At 43.3% G+C, this 18,884-nt stretch overlaps 1 protein-coding gene across 1 annotated transcript; it reads right to left on the bottom strand.

The window, feature by feature from the left end:
* Positions 1-14,168: 14,168 nt before the first annotated feature.
* Positions 14,169-15,167, bottom strand: LOC127044302 (olfactory receptor 52P1-like). The gene has a single exon (XM_050938946.1). It carries the CDS (start codon positions 15,165-15,167, stop codon positions 14,169-14,171), a length of 999 nt encoding a protein of 332 aa, XP_050794903.1.
* Positions 15,168-18,884: the final 3,717 nt, after the last annotated feature.

Raw genomic sequence — 18,884 nt, forward strand, 5'->3', positions numbered from 1 at the left:
TTGTTGTGAGACTCAAGGAATTTGGGTCTTTGGGGTCCCCAGGGAAGGTTTTTGGGGGGACCAGAGTGCCCCAAAAACACTCTAATTTTTGGGTGGTGGCAGCTTTACCAGGTCCAGCCTGGTAACTAAGCTTGGAGGTTTTCATGCTAACCCCCATATTTTGGACGCTAAGGTCCAAATCTGGGAATAGGTTATGACACGGTTACACTAGGTTAAACTCAGTGTCTGCCTGCACTGGGGAAAAGAGCAGGAGGAATCAGCCTGAACTCCCATTCTGCGGCAAAGTGAACCCCAGCAGCAGCTCAACCTGTGTAGGGAAGGCGAGAGGGTCTGACCTGGCAGGAGGGAGAGAGGATGTGGAGACTAAAAGAAGCTACCTTGAGTAACTCTGTCTCAAAATGACAAAGTTTAATGTACGGCATCCCATTAGAAACCCAGAGAGCCCTTCCTGAAGCTACTGATGGGGGATGGTGTGAGAGACAATCTGTTTCAATGCAGTCCACATTATGTTACAGTCTAAGACACCCTCTGCCCCAGGATGCCTTGTTATGCTGGTTTGGTGTGTGCATTAGGCAGGAAGTGCATTCTCTGTTCACCTGATTTAAGGACTCGACACCACTGTGATTTGGATACTGCATGGCATTCCTGGTCCCCGCCATTGTGTGTTCCTGGCCCATCCAGGTGAGATTTCCAACACTGCTTGGTTTCTGCTAAGTTGGAAAATACTTTTCTTGTTACTGACTTTCACTGTTTCTCATCCTCTCCAGAACTTGAGACGCAGGGCCACGGAGAGAGCAGACCTCTCTCATCCTGGAAAAAAATGTTATCCTTATGATTTCGAACCTCCAAGCCTATGAGTTTGATATTTCCTGTCAGTTCTTCTTTGGTCCAAATGAACTCCCCCATCCTTAGCGGCCACAGAATGTCTCCAGCTGAAGTCATTGGAACCTTGTGGCTGGTGAAAATTAGGCAATTCATTTAACTCTCTATATGTGGACTTAGTGTGAAACACTGGCAGTTTGAGGAGTTTTGTTATTGATAACAGTGGGACCAAGATTTCACTCTCATTGTTTAACATTCAACTCCTGGTTGTGAAAATCGTGGCTTTGGGTTCAGCAACAGAGAGCGCTGAAAGGGTCTGAGAGAAACCCCCAGTTTATGTGGTGTTCTGAGACTGGTTATGAAAAACGGGGATTCCAAAACACATTCTTCTTTTGAACACCGATACCCAGGGCACAGGCTGTAGCTGCACTTCCCAACATGGCAGTGAAGTTGATGAATTGGAAAACTTCAGTGAACCAACAGAAAACCACACCACTCGAAGAAAGGAAGCTACTGTGATAGATAGAAGGACATAGAAAGAGACAAGGAAGTGATTTTAAAAACAAATATTGGTCTAAACTACTCCCAATACATTTGTAGTTCGAATTTTAGCAGGTAAATCCCTTCATGTTTCTAACAATACTAAAGAGTTCAAGTCACTGTGCTGGTGAATTCCTGCCCAGATGGATTTTGGATGGAACCCTTGAACGCTTCCTGAGACCTCAGCCCTAACTTTAATGCAGAAACAGGCAACTCACCAAAATTTTGCTCAGGAGAGAGTGGAATTCTCCTTATGATGACAGGAAGGAAGAGCCATGAGAATCAGCATATGAATCTCACATGTCTGACATTTGGCGTGCTGAACAGCGACCTTTGTGATTCCCCTGAAAAATCCCTGCAGACTCTCAGGTTATATAGGGCTCCCGGACAATTCCCTTGGCTCCATCAGCAGTGGGAAGAGCAGAAAATAGACCCTGGAGGACTTCAGTCTGAGAGCCTCTCGGGAGTGAAGAAATGAATCCCAGGAGTTCAGATTGTCAGGGAAAATTGAGCTTTGCAGACTGTTCAGCCTAGCAATTGATGATGGCTTTTTTTTTTCTGTGTATAATGTACTGCCATCTGCACTATTTGTGGCAATGCTGCCACAAGATACAGGACCAAAACCCATTTTCTATTGATCGTAGCAGTGTACCACCAGATACCATACATGAAATTAATGCCCATTCCCTGAGCATCCAAAAAGTCTCTGCCACCATGGGAAGGCCAAATGACATGATCGTGAATTGATGCAAACCAAAGGACATGGAAAGGCTTCCTTCTTACAGGATTCTGGCATTAACAGTATTCATCAAATCTCTAAATCGGATAAGCATCAAATGTCAATACTGTGGTGATCTTTCAGAAATTGACGCAGAAATGGGTTCTGATATCCTGGGTCAGAATTAACACAATGGAACTTCTCCACTCACTGTGTGATTCCTTCACCCGTCCCAGGCCAATATGACCTGGAGTTCATCTCGCGTGGAATCCTTCATCTTACAAGTGAGCAGCTGTGGAGATTCCCTGAAATGTTGCCACAGGGCCATTTCAGTGTGGTGATATTTTAAGTAAATGTGTCATGCTGAAGTCATGACATGGTGGTAAAGAAATCAAACAACTGCTATATCTGGATCTTTTCTTTGAGCTATAGCTCCTCCCCCATACAAGCATCATAGGAATAAATTTGGGCTCTGGAAGGTATGTGTTTTGTCACCTCCGAGCTGAAAACTGGGAGCCATGGGAACTGCTGCGCTCTTCTAACTACACATCTGGGCTATTCCTTTTTTACCCTGCTTTTCTGCTCTCCAGGCCCTGTGATCACTCAACACAATAGCAGATGGAGCCACAAACTCCAGTTGAGCTACGTAAGGTCTTACCTAAGCCACCCAAGTACAAACAGCAGAGACCAGCCAATTTCCCAGCTCCTCTTGAATTACGCATGGCTCTGTACAATGTAAGATGATTAGTGGAGGTTGCCCTTCCCTCGATGTGGGAAGGATATGGAACAAGCCTGTGCTAACCAAGCTGAGATTTTCTCCAGACCCTTCATTCAAAGGGACACTGGTTTAGATAAAGGGGGAAAAAAACAAGTTTAACTACAGAAAGACAGAGTTTAAGTGATTATAAGTGAAAGTAAACAGATTAAAGCAGATTACCTAACAAATAATTAAAAACCCAATATTAAGCCTAAAATGCTAGATAGGTTGGATATGGATTAGCAATTTTTCACCCTGGCTGGTGATCCAAAGCAGTCCACCAGTTTCCATGAACAGACAAGAAATCCTTCTGGAGTGGGACCAGCACTTCCCCCAGTTTAGTCTTTGTTCTTCAGTTATTTCCAGTTCTTTTTTGTGGGAGGTGAGGCCTCTAAATGATGTCGCACACCACCACATATAGTTTTAATTGATGATGGAATCCTCTGTTCCAAAACCAGTTCCCAGTCGAGTTCATGGAAAAAATACAGGTACCTAAAATAGAATTCAGTGTCATGTGGTCCGGTCACATGCCCACGCAAGCTCTGCTGAGTCATAGGAACCATTATCCTTTGGCTGTATGGAGCTTTCTCACCAAATTGGGAATAAGCTTCTCCTAAGGTCTATTATTTCCCTAATGGGCCATTTCTCTGGATAGGTCCTTCACCAGCTTTCCAGATTGGAAGCATTTTGCCTAGGGTGCATCATCCAGGTGTAACTACATATGAAATACAGATACATAGTCAATATTAATAGCATCACATACAAAAATGATACATGCACACAAATAGAATAAATAATTTCAGCACATCATAACTTTTTCAGTGACACGTGACAAGACATATCATGTACAAAATACATCACGTCATATTTATATTATAATCATACAAGCATGGAGAATGTGGGGCACAGTGTCACAATGAGGTTGTGAGGAGGACCCCTCCTAGCAGTAAAGCACATGAGAAAACACAATCCCAACTATACATACAGAATGATGGAATCTAAATCAGTTGTTACCACTCAAGAATGAGACTTTGGAATCATCATAGACAGTTTTCTGAAAACATCTGCTAAGTGTGCCACTCTATGAATCCCAAACTATGGATATTGTGTGCAGTTCTAGTCTCAAAAAAGTTATATTAGAAATGGAAAAGTTACAGAGAATGGTTGATGGCGTCTAATCTGGATATTAATTCAAGTTCAGTAGTTTCTCATTGAAGTCTGTTTTTGAAGCTTTTCTGTTGCAAAATTGCCACCTTTGAGTCGGTTACTGAGTGACCAGAGAGGCTGAAATGTTTAGGAATCATAACATTCAAAAACCAGTAGGAGAGCTAGATATAATCAGTTTAGGTTTGAATAGAGACTGGGAATGGCTGAGCCATCACACACGTTGAATCTATTTCCCCATATTAAGTATCCTCACACCTTCTTGCCAAACTGTCTGTAATGAGTTACTTGATTATCACTACAAAAGTTTTTGTCTTAATTAATTAGCCTCTTAGAGTTGGTAGGGCAACTCCCACCTTTTCATGTACATAGATATATATACATCTCCTTACTATATGTTCCATTCTATGCATCCAATGAAGTGGGCTGTAGCCCACAAAAATTTATGATCAGATAAATTTGTTAGTCTCTAAGGTGCCACTAGGACTCCTGTTTTTTATTGATATCTCGCTTTTTCTAATAGTCTAAAAGCTGGTTCCATACCAATCTGCGGAAAGCCCTATGATCATTGTCTGCTTTCTGAGGAAACTGCCGACGTTGTCCAGCCTGCGAGCCTTTGGGTATGGAGTATTCCTTTATTTGGGTTCGTGGGCTACTCTTTTGATGGCCGGCAACACAACTGTGATTTCCTTCCTTGCTATTGGTGATGGCCGCTACCCTTTTTCCTTTGGTATTAACAAAGAAGGCCCCTCTTTGAAGTTCATACCCCTCCCAGAATTAGTGTCCATTTCCCGAAGAGAAAGGACCAAGAGATCCCACAGCAATCTGAAGGACAGGATGTTACCCCTGGACTAATGAGTTCTTAAATTCATCAATCTCTAATCTGGTCCCTCCTGACAGTAAATAAAGGATTTTTTTCCTTCCCAAGTAATGCTCCGGGTACACCTCTACCGATTGCTGTTCAGAATAAAAGCAGCCTATTAGGCTGCTATGTGGGAAGAAAAATTGATGAACTCCTTCATACATAAGTAGGGGGGTCAAGACACTGGATGCTTGCAGCTCTACTGGGAGGCTAAGATAATCTTCAGGATTTATACACTACTGGATGAGAGCCGCAATTTTTCCCACCACCAGATCCGGTATGGCTGAGAACCTGGCCATCCAGTCCAGCACAGTCTCACAAGTCAAGGGGCCCATGCATTTACTTAATTATTGTACTTTCTTGGAGGAGAACACCTTGCTCTTATGTCTTGTTTCTCTACCCTGAATCACCACTGTAGAGGTAACCGGAGCCAGAGGGGCTGGCTCCTCTGCGCGGTAGGGATTTGATGTTGCAGTTTCCCATTCCTTTTACTCATAATAGGGCACCAATGACATGATGTGTAAGCCTGTTTTCACCAAGTCCTGGAGGAGTCAAAAATCATCAGCTAAGGATTGTGATGGGGTATTACTGTCCTTTCATCTGTAGAGAAGGAAGATATGTTGGCTCTCGCTGTTGCCTTTTCCTCAAATCTGCTGTCCTGTTCCTCCATAATCTCTGGAGGTTCCAGCATTCTGGATGCTGTAGCCAAGGGAGAATGTCTCAGGGGCTCATGGGTGTGGGTAAGCCCAAGAAGTGTGGGGGCAATATGCCATCCAGAGATCCCAGTAGGGCTTCTAGTGCAGTGGGATGCTCATGGCCGCCCTACCATCTTGATGGAGAAGTCAGTTGAGGGTATACCCGAGGAGGTCCTTGACAATAGGCATTGTAGAGAGCATGGGAAGAGTAATGAGAGACGACCTCCTCTGACTCGTTGTCTGATTCGCTACTAGAAAGTGGAAGTGCACAACAGAGTACTGGAGAAGACTCCTACAGTTCTGGTGCTGAGAAGAAGAGACTCCGGTATATCAGATACCCCGAGTTCTCTTGACCAGGTGCCATTGGCAGTACAGAGTGAGCCAGGAATCTTGCTCACACTTAATGTTCCAGTGCTGGATGGCTGGATGAGGGGTTTCTGCCAGTTTAAAGCAGAGTCCTAATGGGAAGGTGCTAGAGAGCCTAGATCTTGGAAATGATGCACGCTAATCTTTTCCCATCTTTGTCAAATAGCCTCTGAAAAAATTTATGTCTGGCTTTTTTGTGGCATAACTTCTGACTGACACAGATAAGTCTATCCTCTTTCTATTCCCTATAGTTCATGCCCTATTCTCATTACCTTTCTTCTAGGAAGCCGAATAAACAACCAGTGGGGACACTAGACAATAGAGGTGCTAAAGGAGCACTCATGGATGATAAGCCATTGTGGAAAAACTAAATTAATTTTTTGCATTGGTCTTCATGGCTGAGGATTTGAGGGAGATTCCCAAACCTGAGCCACTCTTTTTAGGTGACAAATCTGACGAACTGTCGCAGATTGAGTTATTGAGTAATGGTCTCAAGTTGCAGTAGGGGAGGTTTAGGTTGGATATTAGGGAAAACTTTTTCACTAGGAGGGTGGTGAAGCACTGGAATCTTCTTCCTTAGAGGTTTTTAAGGTCAGGCTTGACAGAGCCCTGGCTGGGATGATTTAGTTGGGAATTGGTCCTGCTTTCAGCAGGGTGTTGGATTAGATGACCTCCTGAGGTTCTTTCCAATCCTGATATTCTATGACTCTATGATCACTAGAGGAGGTTTTGTAACAAACTGATAAATTAAACAGCAATTAGTCACCGGAACCAGATGGTATTCACCCAAGAGTTCTGAAAGAAGTCAAATGTGAAATTTCAGAACTACTAATTGTACTCTGTTACTTGTCATTTAAATCAGCTTCTGTACCAGATGATGGGAGGATAGCTAATATGACACCAATTTTTAAAAAGGGATCCAAAGGTGATCCCGACGATTACAGGCCTGTAAGCCTGACTTCAGTACCAGGCAAACTGGTTGAAACTACAATAAAGAACAATACTGTCAGACATATAGATGAACATAATTTGTCAGGGAAGAGTCAAAATGGTTTTAGTAAAGGGAAATCACACCTCAACAATCTACATGAATTCATTGAGGGGGTCAACAAGCATGTGGACAAAGAGGATCCAATGGATATAGTATACTTAGATTTTCAGAAAGCCTTTGACAAGGTCCTTCACCAAAGGCTCTGGGATAAGAGGGAAGGTGCTCTCATGGATTGGTAACTGGTTAAAAGATAAAAAACAAAGGATAGGTATAAATAATCAGTTTTCAGAACGGAGAGAGGTAAATAGTGGTGTCCTCCACGGGTCTGTACTGTGACCAGTCCTATTCAAAATATTCATAAATGATCTGTAAAAAGGGCTGGACAGTAAGGCGGAAAAATTTGCAAATGATACAAAATTATTAAAGATAGTTAAGACCCAGGCAGACTGTGAAGAGATACAAAACAATGTCTCAAAACTGGGTGATTGGGCAACAAAATGAAAGATAAAAATTAATATTGATCAATGCAAAGTAATACACATTGGAAAGCATAATCCCAACTATACCTAAAAAATGATGGGGTCGAAATTAGCTGTTACCACTCAAGAAAGAGATCTTGGAGTCATTGTGCATAGTTCTCTGAAAACATTCACTCAAAGTCCAGGCACAGACAAAGAAAAGCAAATAGAATGTTGGGAATAATTAAGAAAGGGATAGATAACAGGACAGAAAATATCATATTGTCTCTACATAAATCTATGGTATACCCACATCTTGAATACTGTGTGCAGGTGTGGTTGCCCCATTTCAAAATATATATATTGGAACTGGAAAAGGTTCAGTAAAAGGGCAACAAAAATTATTAGGGGTACAGAACGGCTTCTGTATGAGGAGAGATTAATAAGACTGGGATTTTTCAGTTTGGAAAAGAGATGGCTAAGGGGAGATATGATTGAGGTCTATAAAATCATGATTGATGCAGAGAAAGTAGATAAGGAAGTATTGTTTACTACCTCTCATAACACAAGGACTAGGGATCACCAAATGAAATTAATAGGCAGCAAGTTTAAAAGAAATAAAAGGAAGTGTTTCTTCATGTTAGGATATAGATATTCAGGCCTGTCTGCAAAGGCCTATACTTTAAGATGTAGGTGTATTCTTATCACTAAGCTAGTTATAGAGGTATAAAAGAAAGAATCAAAGCTCACTGTCTGTGTAATGGCTGTGTAATGGATGTACGGTCACTGGGATGCATTTACGGATAGACGACTGTTTGCTCAGGATGGACTTCATCTCAGCAAGGAGGGAAATAGAATTTTAGGATGGAGGCTCGCCGACCTCATCAAGCGGGCTTTAAACTAGAAAGTTGGGGGAGATGGTTGGGAAATGTTCGGGAGATCTCCACGCCAGAACATAACCTGGAGAGGGAAGTAAACAAAGTGAGCGGGGATACCCTTGCGGCCCCAAGATTTGATCCAAGGAGGAATAGTGGAGTAGAAACCAGAGTAACGGGTGATGCTGGTGGTAGAAAGTTTGTGCACGATGGGGGAAAGAATGTCACTGACGCCAAACGCCGAAAATTAAAAGGTTTGTACAGTAATGCAAGGAGCCTAGGTAACAAGATGGAGGAACTGGAGTTACTCGTGCAGGAAGTGAAGCCAGATATTATAGGGATTACCGAAACCTGGTGGAATAGTACTCATGACTGGAGCACAGGTATTGAAGGCTATGTGCTGTTCAGAAAAGACAGGAAGAAAGGCAAAGGTGGGGGAGTAGCCTTGTACATCAATGATGAAATTAAATGTAGCGAAATAAGATGCGATGGAATGGATAAGACAGAGTCCGTCTGGGCAAAAATCACGCTGGGTAAAAAAGCAACTAGAGCTTCCCCTGAGATAGTGCTTGGGGTGTGCTACAGACCGCCGGGATCGGATTGGGATATGGATAGAGACCTCTTTAATGTCTTTAATGAAGTAAACACAAAGGGGAAATGTGTGATTATGGGGGACTTCAACTTCCCGGATATAGACTGGAGGACGAGTACTTGCACAAATAATAGGGGTCAGATTTTTCTGGATGTGATAGCGGATGGATTTCTTCATCAAGTAGTTGAAGCACCTACGAGAGGGGATGCCATTTTAGACTTGGTGTTGGTGAGCAGTGAGGACCTCGTAGAAGAAATGGTGGTAGGGGACAACCTTGGTTCGAGTGATCATGAGCTGATTCAGTTCAAACTAGATGGAAGGATAAACAAATGTAGATCTGCGATTAGGGTTTTTGACTTCTCAAGGGCTAATTTTAAAGAGTTAAGGAAATTAGTTAGGGAAGTGGATTGGACGGAGGAATTAGTGGATTTAAATGTGGAGGAGGCCTGGAATTACTTTAAGTCACACCTGCGGAGACTGTCGGAAGCCTGCATCCCGAGAAAGGGGAAAAGAACCATGGGCAGGAGTTGCAGGCCAAACTGGATGAGCAAGCAACTCAGAGAGGGGATTAGACAAAAGCAGAAAGCTTACAGGGAGTGGAAGGAAGGCAGGATCAGTAAAGAAAGCTACCTTGCTGAGGTCAGAACATGTAGGGATAAAGTGAGGAAGGCTAAAAGCCGCATTGAACTGGAACTTGCAAAGGGAATCAAAACCAATAGTAAAAGATTCTACAGCCACATAAATAAGAAGAAAACAAAGAAAGAAGAAGTGGGGCCGCTATACACTGAGGATGGAATGGAGGTTAAGGATAACCTAGGCATGGCCCAACATCTAAACAAGTACTTTGCCTCAGTTTTTAATAAGACTAGTGAGGAACCTTGCGATGATGGAGGGATGATAAACGGGAATGTGGATATGGAAGTGGATATTACTGCAACTGAGGTAGAGGCCGTACTTGAACAGCTCGATGGGTCGAAGTCGGAGGGCCCGGACAATCTCCACCCGAGGATATTAAAGGAACTGGCGCGTGAAATTGCGAGCCCGTTAGCGAGAATTTTTAAGCAATCGATAAACTCGGGTGTTGTGCCGTATGACTGGAGGATTGCTAATGTAGTTCCTATTTTTAAGAAAGGGAATAAGAGTGATCCGGGTAATTATAGGCCTGTTAGCTTGACGTCTGTAGTATGTAAGGTCTTGGAAAAAATTTTAAGGGAGAAAGTAGTTAAGGACATAGAGGTCAATGGTAATTGTGACGAATTGCAACACGGATTTACTAAAGGTAGATCGTGCCAAACCAATCTGATCTCCTTCTTTGAGAAGGTGACGGATTACTTAGATAAAGGAAATGCGGTAGATATAATTTACCTAGATTTCAGTAAGGCATTCGACACGGTTCCGCACACGGAGCTGTTAGTTAAATTGGAAAAGCTGGGAGTGAATATGAAAGTTGTAAGGTGGATAAGGAACTGGTTAAAGGGGAGACTCCAGAGGGTCGTATTGAAAGGTGAACTGTCGGACTGGAAGGAGGTCACCAGTGGAGTCCCTCAAGGATCGGTTTTGGGACCGATCTTATTTAACCTTTTTATTACTGACCTTGGCACAAAGAGCGGGAATGTGCTAATAAAGTTTGCGGATGACACGAAGCTGGGGGGTATTGCTAACACGGAGAAGGACAGGGATACTATTCAGGAAGATCTGAACCACCTTGTAAACTGGAGTAATAGAAATAGGATGAAATACAATAGTGAAAAGTGCAAGGTCATGCATTTAGGAATTAATAATAAGAATTTTGGATATACGTTGGGGGCGCATCAGTTGGAAGCGACGGAGGAAGAGAAGGACCTTGGGGTACTGGTTGATAGCAGGATGACTATGAGTCGCCAATGTGATACGGCTGTTAAAAAAGCAAATGCGATTTTGGGATGCATCAGGCGGGGTATTTCCTGCAAGGATAAGGATGTGTTAGTACCGTTGTATACGGCGTTGGTGAGACCCCATCTGGAATACTGTGTGCAGTTCTGGTGTCCCATGTTCAAGAAGGATGAATTCAAACTGGAACAGGTTCAGAGACGGGCTACGAGGATGATCCGAGGAATGGAAAAACTGCCTTATGAAAGGAGACTCAAAGAGCTTGGCTTGTTTAGCCTGGCCAAAAGAAGGCTGAGGGGGGATATGCTCGCCCTATATAAATATATCAAGGGGGTTAACGTTAGGGAGGGAGAGGAATTATTTAAGTTTAGTACTAATGTAGCCACGAGGACGAATGGGTATAAACTGGATATTAGGAAGTTTAGACTTGAAATTAGACGAAGGTTTCTGACCATTAGGGGAGTGAAGTTCTGGAATAGCCTTCCGAGGGAAGTAGTAGGGGCAAAAGACTTTCCTGGCTTTAAGACAAAGCTTGATAAGTATATGGAGGGGATGTTATGATAGGATCGTTAATTTGGGCAATTGATCTTGAATTACCACCAGACAGGTCTGCTCAATGGTCTGCGGGGAGATGTTGCATGCGATGGGTACTGAGTTGCTGCGGAGAACTCCTTCTTGGGTGCTAGCTGGTGACTCTTGCCCACATGCTCAGGGTTTAGCTGATCGCCATATTTGGGGTCGGGAAGGAATTTTCCTCCAGGGCGGATTGGCAGGTGCCCTGGAGGTTTTTCGCCTTCCCCTGCAGCGTGGGGCACGGGTCGCTTGCTGGTGGTGTCTCTGCAGCTTGAGGTCTTCAAACCATTTTTGAGGATTTCAATAACTCGGTCCTGGGATAGGGGTTGTATAAAATTGGATGGGTGGGGTTCTGTGGCCTGCCTTGTGCAGGAGGTCAGACTAGATGATCAGATTGGTCCCTTCTGACCTATGAGTCTATGAGTCTATGAGTCTTACTGTGACAGGCTAAGGCCTTCAGCTAAGATGTAGTTAGATAGCCACAAGCCAGGAAGTGTATGGTCACATCCGCACATTTCAAATTAGTCACATTGAAATAAGGTGCTATTGGGCTATTAGGAATACAATCCTGTCCTGATATTCCATCACCTCCAGAGAAAGGGAAGAGCCTAGAAGATGTAAAAGGAAGCTTAGTTTGCTAGCATCCTGTCTGGCAAGAACTCTCTTATCAATAGACACAGCTGGAGAACCCTTATGTCTGTATAGATGTCGTTGTGAAATCTTCACTTCTGTATTGTTTTGTATGTTTATTTGCATGGTCTCTGTATGGTTCTGTGATTGTTTCTGTCTGCTGTATGATTAATTTTGTTGAGTGTAAACCAGTGAAGGTGGTGGGGTATAATTGGTTAAATAACCATGTTACAATATGTTAGGATTGGTTAGTTAAATTTCAGTAAAATGATTGGTTAAGGAATAGCTAAGCAAAACTCAGGTTTTACTATATAATCTGCAGTCCATCAGGAAGCAAGGAGGGGGAATGGGAACAGGGACTGGGGATGGGGGAATTGGGATCATGTTTTACTAAAGGGGGAAATGGGGACAGGGGATGGGAACAGAAACAGGGACACAGACAAGGCTCTGTGGTGTCAGAGCTGGGAAGATGGACACTGAGGAAGGAAACTGGAATCATGCTTGCTGGAAGTTCACCCCAATAAACATCGAATTTGTTTGTGCCTTTGGACTTCAGGTATTGTTGCTCTTTGTTCATGCGAGAAGGACCAGAGAAGCGGGAGGGTGAAGGAATAAGCCCCCTAACACTTCACACAATGCACAGTCAACCTGTGGAACTCCTTGCCTGAGAATGTTGTGAAGGCCAAGACAATAACAGGGTTGAAAAAACTAGATAAATTCATGAAGGATAGATCCATCAATGGCTATTCACCAGGATGGGCAGGAATGGTGTCCCTAGCCTCTGTTTGCCACACCAAGAGTTTGTCCAAATTAGCATAAAAGCTGTAGGATGAAAATCAAATTCAAAAACAAACCCCCAGTATTGATATTTGTATCCTGACTAAGGATTAGCAAAGATTTCAAACAGAACTCTGAAAATGTTGGTGTTAAAAATAGACCCCAAAATAGCCCAAAACTTACGTAGTTCAATAACAACATTACTATGTTTATTTCTTATAGCATTCTGCAATGGCATTTAATTATTTCACCCTGGCTGCCATTGTTGGAAGTAAAATGCTTCTGCTGCTGGTCATATATCAGCAGTTACTAGGGCAATCTTTTCTTTCGTTGGTGGAAAATGTTCACAACACATTTTGTGTTCTTGCCTGTACGCCCTAACGTTAAAAATGTTTTCTAAAAGTTCCTCTCACATCTTGTTGCACAGTATAGTTTTTATCAAGTTTATTTGAGAAAATAGTCTTACAATTATGGCATTGCTAAAGTGTAGCAACAGCAGTGACAAAGCAAGCAAGCCAAGTTGACTAAACTGTTTGTCCCCAGCAGTATCTGTGTGTTTGAGACTTCCAACCCAAAACTGCTCTATTTGGTTGTTCTGAGTATAAGACCAGTGAACTACATGCAAAACTCTCCCCTGCTGCTCCAACAGTTCAAGGTCTCCACAAAACAATCACAAAAATGACACATCAGACAATCTAGGTAATGAAGGGCTGATCACAGCAGGACTTAGCACTGCAAGCAATTCAATCACCTGGACGTTTGGTGGAATCTTTCACAAACTCCAAGATGAAATCTCGATACCTACTTTTGACATCTTCGACAACAGGAACGGTTAGAGTGTATTTTGAAAGTTGCCGCTGAAACTGACTCCAAAACAGACTGCACGCGGCAGTAAGTTATTTGGCTCAAAGTTGATGTCACAGCAGTGCAGTTCTCAAAAACACACAGTTTCATAACTCTCACCAACAAGCTCTAGTAGAATGTCCTCAATTCCTGCATTAACTTTCCTGTACTTGTATTTCCAACTGAAACATTTAGTTTATCATCCAGGCTTTCTGAAGGATTGCATGCAGGAAAATCAGGAATATTTTGTTCACCAGATCACATATGATACATATCATAAGTTCAGCATTGTACTTGTTTTCTTTTTCTTCGGCTATCAGAAAGTAAAGCTTCAGTTCATCAGACTGATGAAGAACCCTGTTACACAGGGTCTAATGCAAAGCCACCTTGTATCAGAAAGCTGCAGTATCCTCTGGTGGTCTGGAAGTCATGGAAAGGCCAAGTGACAGGGTCATTGGGGTTGGGAGCTGACAGGTGATGCAGAAAGAGATCAGGTGATAGTCAGAGACAGTGAACTTAGCAACAGAGAGAGCAGAGCTTGGTGATGGAGTGATAAAATGTTAGGTGCGAGGAACTTCTCAGACTGTGAACTTCCACATTTCTGAGAACAGCAAAAGTAGGAAAGAGCATTCTTGATTAACAGGGAGATCTCCTTTCCCCCACTTGTCTGGCAGACTTAAATTCAGTGGCCCAGCTGATCACCCTGCAGGTGTATTTCCCCACTTTGTCCCCAAGCTCTTTGGTTTTGACCCCATAAATGATAGGGTTGAGCATGGGGGGGACAAGGAAGAAGAGGTCAGCCAAGATGATGTGTACATAGGGAGCAATGCCCTGACCAAACCGGTGTGTCAGAGTGGTGAAGAGGACGGATGAATAAGATGTCAGCATCACACAGATGTGGGCTGTACAGGTGTTAAGGGCTTTCTGATGAGCTTTCCTGGAGGAGATTCTGAGGATGGCCCTGGTGATCAGACTGTAGGACAGGGCAATGAGCATCAGGTCTGATCCCATGACTACAAAGGCCATCATCAAGCCATATGTCCTGTTGACAGTGGTATCTGCACATGACAGCTTCACCACAGCTATATGCTCACAGTGTGTGTGAGAGATAATGAGGTTAGGACAGAATGGCTGCCGGCTCAGGAACAAGGGCAAGGGAAGAGCTAAGAGAACCGATCTTATCAAACCCACTAGCCCTAATATAGCTATTCGTGTGTTAGTGAGGATGGTGGTGTATCTCAGAGGCCTACATATGGCAACATAGCGATCGAAGGCCATTGCCATGAGGACGGCTGAGTGCATAATGGAAACTGAATGAAGGAAGAACATCTGGGTGAGGCAGCCACCCACCGTAATAATATTCAGATTGAACCAAAATATAAACAGTGCCTTTGGCATGATGGAGGTAGTCGTGCCAATGTCTGTGAGTGCCAGCATGCAGAGCAGCAAGTACATCGGCTTGTGCAGGGTCTCCTCTTTGCCTACAACAAACAGAAGTGTGAAATTTCCCAACATTCCAATCATGTAGAAGATAGCGAAAGGGATGGAAATCCAGAGATGCTCAGCTTCCAGGCCAGGGATGCCTGTTAGAATGAATGTTGAAGGGACAGAGTTTGTGAGGTTGATTCCAGCCATGAGATGGTTGATGCATCGATAGGGCTCAGAAATGCTCAAGTTGCCTGTAATGATAGGGAAACACGGTGAGGTGGGTTGCATACTTTATTATAAAGTGTACAGTAAATATTTTGTAGTTATTACCAATCTAGAAATGGAGGTGAGCAGTGAGTTGCAAAGATTTACAGATGGCACCAAATTATTTAGGTCAGAGTCAAGTCCAGAGATGTCCTCAGAGGGAGATCACCAAGCCAGGTGAATGGGCAGCATGACGACAAATGAACTTGAATGTACATACCTGCAGAGTGTATGCCCATTGGAGGGAAAAGCTTGAACTTCTCAAACACCATTCAAGATAATAATTTAACTATATGAATTCAGGAAAGAGACCTGTGTGTCGTTGTACACAGCTCCGTGAAACCTTGCTCACAGTGCAAGCACAGACAGAAATTGAACAAAATATTGGGATCCGGGAGGAGTGCAATGAAGAATTATATAGAAATTACAATGCCATGTGGTCACTAAGTCAATGTTTCACCTCCTCTAGACTCCTCTGTGTAGTACTGGGCACCCCTGTGACATGATATTGCAGAACCAGAGGGGTTCAGGCAGGATCAATCAGAAGATTCAAAGTCCCAAGTAAACTCTCATAATAAGAGAGGTTGAAAAGACTGGGATTGTTACCTTACAACTGAGATGAATTAGAGGGGTTATGAGAAAAGTTTATAAAATACTTTCTGGTATAGAGTAAATCAAGAATGTGTTCTCCCTGTCTGATAACACAAGATCAAGTCAACATTCAATTAAACGGAAAAGTAGCAAATTCAAAACAGACAAAAAAAAGTATTTTCTTCACTCAGTGCCTAACTAGACTGAGGAACTCATTGCCACAAGAGGTAGTTGAAGCTGTGAACTATGTAAGAATCAGGAAGAGGAGGGACATTTGTATGGATAGTAAAACTATCCAGCTTCAATAGTTACAACTAAATAAATATTTTAGAAAGCCTATACACTCACATGTAAAAGCCAATCTCTAGCTTTTCTGCAGCACCCGGGGCTGTCACTAACAGAGAAGAACACTGGACCAGATGGATCACAGGTCAGATTTATGATGCAATTTCTATATTGCAAAGGAGCCATGTTTCCCCCATGGAAACAGATATTATCATGCTGGGCTATGGAAGGGTGGAAGGGTCTTGGTATTTAGGGCTACAGGAGTGCACCTCTGTTACTTTCCTTGATGTGGTTTTTCTTTCTTTTTTTTTTTTGGTGAAACACTTTCATGCAGGCAGCCAGCTTTGTCTGAGACAGAAGATACGGTTGTTAATTGACAAGTGTAAGCAGAGACGTGTCAGCAACTCAATTGCTAACCCTTCCCAGTCCTGAATATTAATGAAATTTGCAGATTACAAAAACATTGAGAGATCGCAAAAAATAAAGAGGACAGGTCACTAATTCAGAGCAATATGGACTGGATGGTAAACTAGTTTGAAGCAGACAATATGTGTTCAAAGATAGCTACGTAGATATCTACATATAGGAAAAACAAATGTAAGTTATGCTTACATGATGAGGGACACACATGGGAAGCACCATGAATCTGTAGAATATTTGGGGTATGAAGGCATAATTAGTTAAACATGAGCTCCCAGTGTGACCATGTGACCAAGTAATCCATATGATCCTTGGATGATAACCAGGGGAATCTTAAGGAGAGGTAGACAATTTATTTTAGCTCTATATTTGGCACTCGTGCGACTGCTGCTGGAATCCTCTGTCTAGTTTTGGTGTCCAGGATTGAAGATGGATGTTGATGCTCTGAAGAGGGTTCAGAGAAGAGTCAGAACAATTAATTATTAAATAATTGGAAAACCTGCCTTATACTGCATTATGGTGACATCCTCAAGCCGGTTGTCACTGTCAGAGAGAGGACACCGAACTAGATGGACCATAGGTCGGATCCACAAGGCAATTCCTAGGTTGGAAAGGAGCCAAGATTCCCTTATGGAAACAGACACAAGGGTCTTGGTATTTAGGGCTACAGGACGGCACCCCAGTTACTTCCCTTGTGTCCTTTGGTGAGACACTTTCTTGCAGGCACCCAGCTAGGTCTGGGGCTATGTTCAGAAAAGAATCACAAAAATTAGTAAATGATTATAATACCTGATTATAGTGATGAACTGAAAGATTTTAATCTAATTTTTTAATAAAGATGGTTGAGTGATGACTTGCTAACAGTCTATACGTACCTACACAGGGAACCAATATAAAATAATATGCTTTTCAGCCTAACATATGCAGGTGTAAGAAAATACAATGGCTGGATGCTGAAGGTGAAGAAATTCTGACTGGAAATAAGGTGTACATTTTTCAATGGTAAGAGAATTTAACCACTGGAAAAATTTACCAAGGCTCTGGGTTGATTCTTCATCACTGAGAATTTTTAACTCAGGGTTGGATGTTTCTCTAAAAGATCTGCTCTAGGAATAGTTTTGGGGTTATGTTATACAGGCCTCTGTTATACAGGCTAGATGATCACAATGGTCTCTTCTGGCCTCAGAATCTCCGAACTTGTCTCCAGGAGTCAGCTGGAGGCATTACCCCTGCAAACTCATGCCTGAGCTTACTGAAGGCATTTTTTCTATTTGTGACCATGTTGCATTTAACTCTCGGGGAGAAAATCTCATGAGACTGCGCTGCCTTGGAAATGTATATTTCACAGGGCTGAGGGATCCCATGAAATACTGCATGGATGAACACTATAGCTGAGAAAAATAATGACTTGAGCCCATAAAATCTCGACTTTGAGGAATAAATTGACAGCCCTCACCATGAACGACTAACAAAGCTGACTAGTAAATGGCCCCAGAGCCAGGGCCGGCTCTAGGCACCAGCCTAGCAAGCAGGTGTCTGAGATGGCAAACGGGAAATAACAGCTTCCCGGGCGGTCTTAGGACAGCACTGCAGCAGCTTTTGGCGGCATTGCAGTGGCAGCTCCTCTGGTTCCCTCTTCGGTGGCAATTCGGTGGCGGATCCCTCAGTCGCTCTCTTCCTTTTTGAGCTGCTGCTGAAGTGCCGCTGAAGAGGAAGAGAGAGGTTGAAAGACTCACCACCGAATTGCTGACGAAGAATGAAGAGGCGCGACTGAGCTGCCGCTGCCCAAGTTCCTTTTTTTTTTCCCACTTGGGGCAGCAAAAAAGCTGGAGCTAGCCCTTCCCAGAGCATCCTGGATTAACCATCACTCTCCCAGTGGCCCCCTGTTTTAGACAGCTGCCAGCGGCTCCTGTTGGTGGCAGCTGTATTTATCTCAGCCCTCACGTGTCCCAGGGTTGCCTGCTCTCATTATATAATGTGCAAACTTCTCAGCTTGTGAGTTGTTCCTGTGTAGCAGTTCTTGAAGCACCATACACTGTGTACTGGTGTAACAAGAGAAGCCACGCAGATGCCTGCCTTTGCGTTTGCCAGTAGTGTCTGATATATCTAACCATGGAGACACAGTCACTGATTGCCCCAAAGGAGCAGACATGATGGGAGGCATCTCACCCCTTGCAGAGGAAGATTTGTGGGGAATATGGGGCAGCTTGGAGGTTATAGGAGCCAGGAATGAGTGGGGAGTATGGAGAAGACACTGCGACCAGTGTGCAGTTGGAATTGTGGCAGCTTGGGATGGGGGAGGAGAGTACGGACAGCTGGTCAGAGTATGATCAAAGCCTCAATGTCTAGTGGGAAGCAGGTATA

This window comes from Gopherus flavomarginatus, chromosome 1, assembly GCF_025201925.1.
Source record: "Gopherus flavomarginatus isolate rGopFla2 chromosome 1, rGopFla2.mat.asm, whole genome shotgun sequence".
Classification (NCBI taxonomy): Eukaryota; Metazoa; Chordata; order Testudines; family Testudinidae; genus Gopherus; species Gopherus flavomarginatus.